Raw genomic sequence first — 12,407 nt, forward strand, 5'->3', positions numbered from 1 at the left:
ACCATATGTGACCGTGCACCTCAAAACAAACATAAAGTCGCACACACTGATTTTGCGTGAGGACTGAAAATAAGTGAAATGGGTCAACCTAGCCGAACTTGACTTTTTCATATTTTCTGAAAGAGCGGGTCTTCTTTTACATTATGCTAAAATTTGGTATCATAAAAAGGGCAGGAAAGTGTGTTTTTTTTTAGTAGTTTATCTGGAACATTTTTGGTAGAATAGTGTGATTAGGTGTGTCTTTAGAATCCCTTTTTCATTTCTGAAAAACCTTGTCCACACTCTTCACTTTCAACTCTAATAACTTTTCAAAGGATAGTGCTACTGCTTTGAAAGTTGGCATTAATTATGGACAGAATGTGTTAATGAGGCATGCTTAATTTCTGTTTAATCTAATAATCTCTTCATTGTTGTTACTCTGGTGGTTTACTTCCTGTTTTTTGTCCCATTCATCGCACAGCCAGCACGGTTTGGTAAAGATTAAGCGCTTGAACAGACACTGTACTTCAGAGACTCTTTTCTCAGTTCACACTTTTCCTGAGTTTGTGCTTTCTTTCCAATATTTGAATAGGTTAGGAGAGTCCATTTGATTTGAGTTATACATCATTTTAAAGCTTAAAGTCTGCTCTTTCAGAATATAGTCTTAACTAAAAATTCATGTCTGGCGACTTTTTGTTTGTTTTGAGGTGCAGGGTCACATATTACAACTAAAGGCCATGTCACACCTTTCCGGGCAAGCCTTGTGTGCGACTTGCAAAGAACAATTTTGACTACCTGGAGGTCCCCGTAGATGATCCGCACATGACAGTACCTAGCATGTATCTCAACCGTAGTTGCCTGGAGGTGCGCACGCATATTTTTTTACCCGCAACGGTGTTTAGGTCCTGTCACACCTTTCCGGGCAAGCTACTCGGGCTTGTTACGTGTAGGGATTTTCTAGCATACCGGACATTCCTGAGGGTGGAAAAGGATTTGTGTGAGTCAGCACATGTGTCTTACTTGCTGGACGCGTTATACTTGCGAGTATACTGTGTGACCTTTGTACCAGTCGCGTGGGGGCTGACAACTCAGTGAAGGAATTCCTCTAATGGAATGGGTGAAATCCCACAGAATTTCATTATCTTGGCTGCAAACGAGACTGCGAAGTACCTGCGTGGGAGTTGCATGGGAAATGCTGCAGCTAAGGGCCTCCTACTGGCATTCTGCGTGGACCTCTACGGGCATTCCCGCGACTCACCCGGAAAAAGTTTTGGTCATGCTCAAAACTTGGCTGCGGTTAAATCGGACTTGCGTGAGCACCTCCTGGCAACTACGCACTAGATACTGTCAGGTGCGGATCAACTGTGGAGAGCTCCAGGGAGTAAATTTGTTTCCCCGCAAGTCAAGCCGCAAAACTTCCCCCGTACATACCGTACAGCATGAATGAAAATTGCAAGCATTCTTGTTCGCCTGCTGAAAATCTTCAACGTGCTGGAAACTACCTCCTCGCCACAAGCCCGCGTAGCTTGCCCGGAATGGTGTAACACGGCCTTTACAATATTGCAGTGTAATATGAGAATTATAAATGTAAACAAGAATAGGGGAAGATGTTCCATAAATGAGTTAGCACAGCTAGAACTACAAAATTTTTCCATGACATTTTAGAAATGTGATATTTTCATCCTGGTTTGTCATTATAAATTTACAAATGGAACTTATAGCTGGCATTGATCATCGACATCTCTTCCTTGCTGCCCATGAAGCCTGCTCATTGCTCAGCATAGCAAGAGAAGCTTTCAAAACTAAAAGATTACCACTAATCATACTTCCAACCATTGTTGCATGATATGATTAAATGCATTGAGTTATTTATGGACTTTCATGATGAAACTGCTTAGGAAAATCAATTGCAAGTTTGATAGAATTGAAACCTGTTATCCATATGGTAAACACCACTCATCAAATTAAATCTTGACACAGCATGCAGTCTTCTGCCACCACTCAAACATGGTATTTTCTCTCATCATCCACACTGGCAAATTGAACACTCAAGAAACACAGCTCACACACAAACACAGAAAAACACAACTACAGACACATACATGTAGAGACCATGTGTACAGAAATGATGCACAGTTTTGAAAAGCTGGATATGCTTATTAAGAAACCTAATCACAACACTTAACAACTCATCAATCTAACATTTAAAGCAAATAAAGGAATTGATTTTTTTAATCCATTTAAAATATTTTTGGAGTGATTTATGGGAATGTGCCATGTTCAATACCAAAAACAAGTAATCAGACTTTTTAGTACACATTGCAATCAGAAATGACAAGACTACGACTAGATTAAATTGAATCAAATTCAAACATTGATATGTTGAGGATTGAGCTTGTTAAATATTAATCTATATGCTTCTTTCTGATTATCAAGTCTGCAATTTGCAATGATATGAATGTTGCCATAGTATACACAGTCTAATACCTATCTCATACACTTGTAAATATCTAAAATTATCAATGAGGCTGCTTTATATCTATTATGTCAGCATGACATCCTTCTGCAGTGTCAAGTGGGTCCTGTGGAGACTCCATCAATTCTCCAATTTTGACAAAAGCAAACAAAGTAGAAAAGATATAGGCCTGAATGAAGAGTATGACAGGAATCTGAGGCACACTAACTGAATTATCACCTCTGAGATCAGTGATAGGTTTTGACATTATAATTAAAGTGGCACAGTGAGACTACATGCTGGAATCCAGTCATCTGTGCAACAGGAGCAAGATGCACATTCATGCTCAATTTTCACTGCATCAATCTTCAAAGGCAAGCATGTACAAATATGACAGTCACAAAAAGCCACCGCAAAAGGATGTCATTGGCTGACTTTGCACGTATCATGCAAAATATCATTCAGCCACTCTTTGTGAACACTTTCACATCAAGGTTAGATGAAGATTCCATTGACTTACCGGGGATGCAGTAGCCATCGTGGTCCATGATGTAACCCTCTACACAGAAGCATTGGTAGGAGCCCTCATCATTCTGACAGACATACTGAGGACCACCACATGGCTCCTCCTCCACTTCACACTCATTGATATCTACAGGAAAAGGCAAGGATGATTATAGTGATGATGATGACAATTCTACTACACTTGTACTTCTGCTTCTCATACTATGTAATACCATCTTTACTATAATGCTAACAATAACAATGAAAGCAACAATGAGAATGAGAACGAGGACAAAAAAAGAAGAAGAATATCTACGGTGATGATGATGATGATAATGTTTAAATTGGGTGTTTGTCTGGTCTGTTTGTTTTTTAATGCAATACCATTCCTCCACTGTACTTTGGTAAAAACACTCAATAAAGTATGAATTACAAGTACATGAAGGTTTCTCAAAAAACAGGAACTTACAAAATGCTTGACTTTAAAGGGACTGTACAGTACTGGTTGGGGTGGGGATTCATGTTTTGAACATTCTTAAGTGAGATAATGAGAAACCTCATATGAAATATGAAAGAGCATGTAATTTTAAGAAGTATTCAACGTTTCTTTGATGAAAATTGGTTTTCAAATGGCTGAGATATCGAAAAAAGTGATAATAATAAAAGGCGACATGCCACAACTTTATTAGGATCTCTTTGTTTCACCTTGTTTTTGGATATCTCAGCCATTTCAAAACCGATTTTCATCAAATAAACTTTTGATACCCCTTAGAATTGCATGCTCCTTGACATCTCATAGAGTGGTTTCTGAATATCTCGCAAAATGTTAAAAGCTAAATCCTCACCTCGACCAGAACTGTACACACCCTTTAAACTTTAAATAGTAAAAAGAATAACGAAATGAATTAGACACATTCTGGTCTCCTTCATGGCCACTTCAGTTTGCACAAACACCGTAAAACAAAAGTAATTTGATTATTTCCATCTTTTTTCTTTTTTTTTTTTCTTTTAAACAAACCTGTGCACTGATTGTTTGAATCTCTCTGGTATCCCTCTGCACAGTTACAGTCAAAGCCGTTGATCCTGTTCACACAGACTTCTCCCTCAGGACAAGGGTTCTGGGCACACTCGTCAATATCTGGAGAATTAAGACATCACATTGAGGTTATTTTTTTGCAAATATCTGAATGAAATCAATCAACCTTGGGTCACTTTGGTGTTTTTTTTCCTCTATCTAATCACAAAACTTACAGCTAAATACTATATGCTCACTTTATATCAGTGGTGGACAGATAACAACCCAGCATCTTCACCCCATGTGATTATACATACATGCTTTGTAGCTAATATGACCTCTGTATATTTTGTACACCTTTTTCTCTTATATGAAAATCAAAAGCCATCTCTGGCAAACTCGACAAAGTTCCCCCCCCCCCAATATTGTCTAAAGAAAACAGCGGGGTCAAGATGTGCAAAATATTTGACAAAGTCATTGGACTGTTGCTAGGATCTTCTTCAAAGTTCATTAGAGTGACGGTGGTATAGTTTATCCATCAAAAGAATGAAGCAGCAGACAATCACCTTGTAGCTCTATGAACCATATGTCAGGGGTTGTTGATTTTTAAGGTTACTTTACTTTGTAGTCAGTATGAAAATGCTGCGCTCATGATTAGAAATATGCACGAAACAGAAAAAAACTAGACTAGAAATGTCGCTAAGGTGACTGGTATGCCTCCGTCATAATGCATGATTCTCCTAATAGGTCTATAGTACATGTGGACAATGTGTGATTTACCATTTTCATCTGGCCTTTGACCCTAAAATTCATAGGATAATCACTGTCAGGCAGAACATGCATAAATATGTAGAAAGTTTCAAGATAACTTGAGCCATTTCTGAGATAAGGAGGAAAAAGTTAGTTCAGCACTTTCCCTTGATCTTTGACCTTTTGACCTTTGAGGCAAAAAAAAAAAGACAAAAAAAATGTTTCCAGAGAATCCCTATTAGGTTATACACTTGTATACATACACCCAGTGTTAAAAAAAAAATAATCCTGCTGGTATTGCATAAATATGAGGGGAATAGTAAAATGTTGAAGTGTTGCCCTTGACCTTTGACCCCTGACCTTTGACCCCATGAACCCTAAATTCTCTAGATAATCACTGCCAGTCAGTACATGTATATATACTATGTTCCATGAAGATACCTTGAACAATTTCCAAGTTACGGAGAAAAAAGTGAAGTTTTAATATTGTTACTTGACCTTTTGAGCTTTGAGCTTTGACCTCATGACCCCAAACTTTCACCAGAGAATCTTAATTGGGTAATACATGTATACACTAAGTTTTAAAAAAATATCTTCAGGCATTGCATAGATATGATGGAAATAGTGAAATTTTACATATTTGACCTTGACCTTTTGACCTTTGACCTTGAGCATGTGCACCCAAAAATCGATAGGCACAACTTCACCCCCTAATACACATACATGCCAAGTTTCATTAGGATACCTCAAAAGGTTTTTTAGTTACACTGTCCACAAAATTCATTACGGACGGAAGGACGGACGGACGGACAGACGACCTCACGGTGATATACTTGTGTGTCTACCCCTTTGTTCTCCCTTTTGTTAAAATAGACACACAAGCAAAAATTTTAGCCAAACAAGCCTGACGGAATAAAGGCCATCTATTGTGCACTATTGTTCTCCTAGCCACACAAGCATACTCTTGTTAGCACGGAAAGACGGACGGACGGACGGACGGATGGACAACCCGAAAACATAATGCCTCCGGCACCACTTCGTGGCGGAGGCATAAAAAACAACCAACACTCTATCCCACAAAAGATTTAACCCCAAAAGTGTCTCTTCCGGCACAACATGATTTTTATATGAAAGAATGTGTTGTTGTTTTTACCTCATTCCCCGCATGCCTAAGATGAAATGCATGATCTGTTAAACTTCACACACTTGAACAGTTAAATAACTGAGATATGAAACTGTCAACTCCTGCTGGCTAAGCAGCCACATAGTAAAAGGGCTGCAAAGGATGATGGAAATATCGCGGTGGAAAAAACCGGTGGAAAAAAAGGCATTTTGCATGTTGTAGAATCAAAATCTCTCTTAACATATGAAATGATCGTGAACTATTAAAGAGAGAGAATATATAAGACTTCATAAATCACAGGACATGGAATTAGCATGTGTTAGTTCCATGTGACATTTAAGCTGTCAAAAACTTGAAACTCACCAATACACTGTAGATCTGCAGTCAGTTGACGCCCTGGTGGACAGACCACTGGCTCACAAGTGTGGCCAAAGGGTGTGTTCCTACACCTCGCTCCAACAGGACATGGATTGCTGATACACTCATTGATTGCTGAGATAGAAAATAGATGAAGAGACAGATACATTGAGAGCTAGATGTAACAACACACATTCATATAGAGACATTCACACATTACTTTGAACTTTTAATTTGTCTGTTTTGCAGTAGGACTATTGAGAATTATGTCATATCATATTATCATCAAAATATGTTGCTCAAAAAAACAATACTGGTTCTTTTTTTCATAAAGAGTGCAATTCACTGCTTTCTTCCTCACCTCTACATTGTATGTGTACATGCTTCACAAATAATATCAAACCAAAAGTACAAAGGCTGCTCTAACTCTTTTAGCATCTGAACTGCCCACAGCCTCTGTTACAAGTGTGTGTGTGTCTGTGGGTGTGTTCTTGCAAACAGGTGTAATTGGGGATATTGATGAGTTTCACTCTGGGCGACCTAGGATGTTTCACTGGGCATACGCCCATTTGTTCAGAGTATCTCAGAACAAATGAAAGAGCGCCCTCTCAAGGCCTAAGAGTTCATAAGAGAAGAATGCATGTAACACGAAAATACATCATTAAGCAAAAAGTTCATTCTTTTTGTTTGGGACATCTGTAAGTAGTTTAAGTGCACCAGTTGAATTACCCTTTTGCTACAAAATGTGCGACCCCCTCTAAAAATAGCTCATGAGGTACGCTTTCTCCAAAGCGGGCTCAAATGCTCCAAATCTGGCACAGTTCAGTTTGCTGTGGTTCGCTTTAGAGTGCTCCAAAACACCCATAAAGACAGTCTGGCCACTGACTCACATGTGCATCCACCATTGATCCATTCCTCTCCAGGTCCACAAAGGATGAAATTTACTGAAGGGTCTGGGAGACCTTTAAGAGGCAAACAAAACATGAACAAATAAGTATATGTACACAATGTACATCAGGACTGACAATTTAATTTTCACCCAAAATACACATAAAACAAGGCAAGAAACACTGTAATTATCACAAGTTTCATTACTTTCTGAACCAAAGACAAAACATGTAATTATACAACTCTCTGGGTTAGAACAATGAAATAATCATCATATTCTCAAAATCCACTGCCTCACAAACACTTTGATAAATAACTTTGATAATTCCATTGGGGATTTCTTCTCTTTCTCACCTATGGTGTTTAGACTGTGACATATGATGTTAGACTTTAGAATTCATTCTTGACCTTCTGTTCAATCACAACTTATAGAATCTGTCAAATTTCTAGCACTGATGTTGTAATCTCATATAGTATAAGACTGATGCTTTCATTATCACGGCTAATGCAGAGAATTCATGCCATGCTAAAAATGAACATAAATTCTAACAAAGTAGATCAACTAACGTTGATGGCAGCATGAGGTAACTTACGGATGCATGTATTTGCCGGACCCTTGCGGAACCCTGGCTTGCAACCAATGCAGAGATGGCCAGTATCTGTGTCAATACAATTCTGACCATCCAAGCATGGACTGCTGGCACAACCATTGATAGCTGAAACATCAGAAAAATCACACCATTTTAAGTCTCGTCTGGTATATTATTGCATTCTGTCGACCTCTTATGACTCTGGACTGATTACAGCAGTACACTGATCAGTAGAACAACATTATCACCTCCACTCCACATCAAAACTTAAGCTAGAGACATTAGCAAAATCACTACAAACTCACACAGAAGCAAAGCTTTGGAATAATGTATGTGGCACTCATTCTGCAGAGTCTTTACAGTGGCAAATTCTGGAATTTAAATATTACCTCTTCAGACAAAAATGTAATGAATCTTGTTTGTATGTTTGGAAATTCTAACTACCTTTTTGAAAAGAAATAAAATGTATTTATCTCTTCTATGCTGTGGTTCTTGTTTATGCACATATTCTCACTCATAAAATGATTTTCATTAATACAAGACCCCAACTCTCAAAAAATAATATTACATGTCCTGATATGCAAAATAACACCCGCACAAATTAAATGGCATTCTTACAACAGCTTGTCCCTCATGAACAGCATCATTTACCACATATATTCTCACATGGTATCCAAATCTTGAACAATTTAAGTTACATTCAGGGGAAACTTTTCAGCCTATCTAAGCTGTAGATAACAATGTACAGTTTGTAATCTCCTGCTTGATAAATTCATCTCCTGATGGATCATAACTTAATCCACCCACTTCTTTGCCTTTGCTAACTTGGAAATTTCACAGTGATTTGTTCTGTGACTAGCTACAATCTGTATGAGACTTATGGGATCTTTCAAAAGAATGCATGAACACATTGCTCTCATTACTGTTGACAAATATGTCATTCATGTTCACAAACACAGTAAATTGACACTAAAAAATGTCACAGTGATTTGTTCTGTGAATAGCTATAATCTGTACGAGACTTAAGGGATCTTTCAAAAGAATGCAAGTTCACTTTGCTCTAAATACTGTGGGCAAATATGTCATTCATGTTCACAAACAGAGTAATTTGACACTAAAAATATAGTCATTAATTAATGTATCTTATTAAAGCTCAAATCTTGACAACTTACGAACACATCGCAAGAGGCGATCCACAAACTTTTGACCAGCAGGGCAAAGGATAAACACTGAGTAAGGAGAAAAAAGAAGTCAAGACAATCATTTACATGTAAATATATCAAAAATAAGTTAGGAATATTCATTTTGACTAGAAAGCAAAGTGGGTAAAGTAACAGATTTTAAGATAAAGATAACTAGATATATCGCTACGGCGACTGATATGCCTCCGCCATAATGCATGGTTCTCCTAATAGATCTATAGTACAATGTCTTGACAATGTGTGATGACAGTTTCACACAATTGGCAAAATATTAAAATGACAGGTTTGACACAAATGTGCTGAATGTTCACTTTCCTAGAGCTAGGTTCAATTGGATGAATGATTAAAATGTAAGAGTGCAGGTATTTGGGGAACTGATGATTTTACTTGACTTTTGACCCTTTTATAAGTTTATGCCTTGAGTAATTTTCAAGGTATTGAGAAAAAGTATAATTTCAGTATGAAATGGGAAAATAGCATTATCTAAACCTGGCCTTTGACCTTTGACCTCACAGTTCCAAAGAGAATCACTGTTAGGTTGAACATGCATAAATATGTAAGTTTCATGATGATACCTTGAGTTACATTGTACTTTTGAGATATGGAGGAAAAAGTGCAATTCAGCACTTTCCCTTGACCTTTGACCTTTTGACCTTTTGGCAAGAAACTTCCCACAGAATATATATTGGGTAATACATGTATACATCAAGTAAAAAAAGAAAAAAAAAACCTTCAGGCATTGCATAAATATAAGGAAAGTAGTGATATTTTGAGGAGTTTACCTTGACCTTTGACCCCCTGACCTTTGAACCATGACCCCCAACTTCCCTAGATAATCACTGCCCATTGGAACAAGCATATATACTAAGTTCCATGAAGATACCTTGAACCATTTGCGAGATATGGAGAAAAACATGAATTTTCAATGTTTTTTTTCACATAATAACCTGTGACCTTTGACCTTTGACTCCGTGACCCTAAAATCCAAAGTATTATCCCCCCAGGATATACCCTCATACCAAGTTTGATGTAAAACCACCACACGGTTCTTGAGATATCGACAAAAACAAAACGGGACGGACGTACGTACGGACGGACGGACGGACAGACGGACGTACGTACGGACGGATGGACGACCCGAAAACATAATGCCTCTGGCCACTTCGTTGGCGAGGCATAAAAATCAGCATGGAGTAAAGGTAAACTTTGTCTTCAATTTTAACTGTGAAAATCAGTGCACAAAGAGATATCATTACTGCAATATACTGTTATCAATACTGCTTCTGCTAATACCAAAAATACAACTTTAACCAATCCTCACACCATTGGCATCATCACTGTCATCAAACCAAGTTTATAAGGCTTATAGAAGTTACTGCTATATATTGTAATAAGATATTATGATCATATAATCATCAACACCATCTTACTGTCATCAAAATTGCATCCATCAAGCTTAAGGATACGACATGTTATAAAATGGGTTCAAGAATGTAGCCAATTGGAAGTGCTGAAATGAGTCACGTGTGCTTGTATTAATTTCTCACTAACATCCACAGCCGACGTCATGTTTGCACTAGCAGTGCGCACTCAATCAGTTGTTACAAGTGCATCGCGTGCTACTATACGTGCTGTCAATCCTGTAAACAATTTCTAGTTCGGGCTGCCGGCCGGCCTTTCTTGTGTGCATAACATGTGTGGCGTACGTATACTCTTATACGTACAGTACTTTCTATGTGTGGGATTTCCGAGTGCGACGTGCGTAAATGTTTGGGATGAACATCTTCGGACATCTTGATCCACAAAGGTACGTGAAAAATGCTGTTAGTTTTCGACCCATTTTATAAAACAAATGATGCACAGGATTATTTCGTGGCGTTAGTGGAGATGCAGCTCACTCTCGGGTATTTACAATGTAGTGCAACATGCACTCGGCTTCGCCTCATGTATGTTTCACAATTGTAAATACCCTCGAGTATGCTACATCTCCACTAACGCACTCTATCCTGTGCATCATTTGTATAATAAGACATTCATATTGATGATGATGATTAAATACAACTGACAAAAATCAGCAACATCACAATCGTTGCTCCTGCTGTGCCAATACTTTCTGCAGCACGAGCATCACCAAAGCAATCAGTGTCACTACAGGACTTTCACTGACTTTTCTGAAAACTGCTGATCTGGATGCTGTCTGTTTCACGAAATTAAGTGGCACAAATGATATGGTAATCTAAATGGGATAATGGTAATTATGTGATAATGGTTAAGAATGTGATAATTCAATAATATGATAGTGGTCAACTTGATATTGCCAAAATTGGAAAATTAATGTTTGGTAAAACATCATGAGTCTTTGATGGCAAAGGGTCATTTGTAATCCGTCAAGCCCAACAGGGCATGAAGAATCAAATACACAGCATAACTGCAAAGAACACAGACTTCATCTCACAAAATATACAACTAAATAGGGCTTAATACAGAGAATACAAAAACTAAAAGGAGTACAGCTCACCATCTGATGGTCCTAAATTCCTGGCAGGTGAAATGGGATTCAATTCTGGATTTTCCTCATTCCCATTTACATTCCCTCCATCTATTCCCTCTGAATCTTCAATGTCAACGACATCCGGTCCCTCCTCTGGGGTTTCGGGTGGTTGGAAGATGACCAGGCCATCCACGCTGCGGAGAGCGGCGAGAATGAACGGTAGAGGGTGCATGCCATCTTTACTACTCTCATCCTCCTCTCCTGGCTCTCCAGGAACGGTGAAGAGAACCGACGGATTCCAGGAAGGTGGGCTCCTTTCACAGTCGATGTTGTACTGTTTCTTAACATTGACGGCTAGAGACAACACAAAAACAACGTTTTAGAAAAATCTCAAAATCTTGGTTACAGATTTTAGTAGTATAGTAACTATCAACATTTTCTAGCATTGGAAGCACTCTCAGAAAAGTGTTGCTGCCAGGTATGTCAGAATAGTAACTTTTATATAAATGATAAAAAATGATAATCACCTGAATGGATATGACTAAACACAGAAATACATGAACATACAGGTTTGTATCATGAATGCCCTTTTCTTCAATAAGGATCATGTCTCCTCATGATGCTTTAACTTCATATGACTCGGGGCCTTTTTATATGTACCGAGTTTGCTTAATTTAATACACAATTACAAACACAATTGCCTCTCTCTCATATCTTCAATCTCTCTTTATTATCCGGAATATTCCCCACCCCACTCAAGATCGCAAAAGTTATTCCTGTGTATAAAAAAGATGATTCTTCATGTATTAGTAATCACAGACCCATTTCTTTGTTACCTAGTATTTCTAAAATATTGGAAAGAATCATATACAATTATAGATTAGAAAATTACCTGACCAAACACAATATTCTGCATCCTGATCAGTATGGATTCAGGAAATCACATTCAACTGACTTGGCACTAGCTCAATTATATGATAGAGTATCAAATGCTTTAGCTGACCAAAAGCATGTTGTAGGTGTTTTCATGGACTTGAGCAAAGCATTTTATAC

General features: G+C 38.0%; 1 protein-coding gene across 1 annotated transcript in view; it reads right to left on the reverse strand.

Moving 5' to 3' along the window:
- Positions 1-2,895: 2,895 nt before the first annotated feature.
- The window catches only part of LOC139738186 (pregnancy zone protein-like), a 38,261-nt gene continuing 28,749 nt past the window's right edge, over positions 2,896-12,407 (reverse strand). Inside the window, exons 21-27 of the mRNA XM_071648845.1 lie at positions 11,382-11,708; positions 8,834-8,890; positions 7,665-7,787; positions 7,074-7,145; positions 6,190-6,318; positions 3,957-4,076; positions 2,896-3,086 (exon numbers count right to left, since the gene is read on the reverse strand). Coding sequence (XP_071504946.1) covers positions 2,896-3,086; positions 3,957-4,076; positions 6,190-6,318; positions 7,074-7,145; positions 7,665-7,787; positions 8,834-8,890; positions 11,382-11,708 — 1,019 coding nt within the window. The remainder of the gene's footprint in view (positions 3,087-3,956; positions 4,077-6,189; positions 6,319-7,073; positions 7,146-7,664; positions 7,788-8,833; positions 8,891-11,381; positions 11,709-12,407) is intronic.

The sequence above is a fragment of the Diadema antillarum genome, unplaced genomic scaffold (genome assembly GCF_040938485.1).
Source record: "Diadema antillarum isolate AM-2024a unplaced genomic scaffold, OU_Dant_1.0 seq00000728_RagTag, whole genome shotgun sequence".
Taxonomy (NCBI): domain Eukaryota; kingdom Metazoa; phylum Echinodermata; class Echinoidea; order Diadematoida; family Diadematidae; genus Diadema; species Diadema antillarum.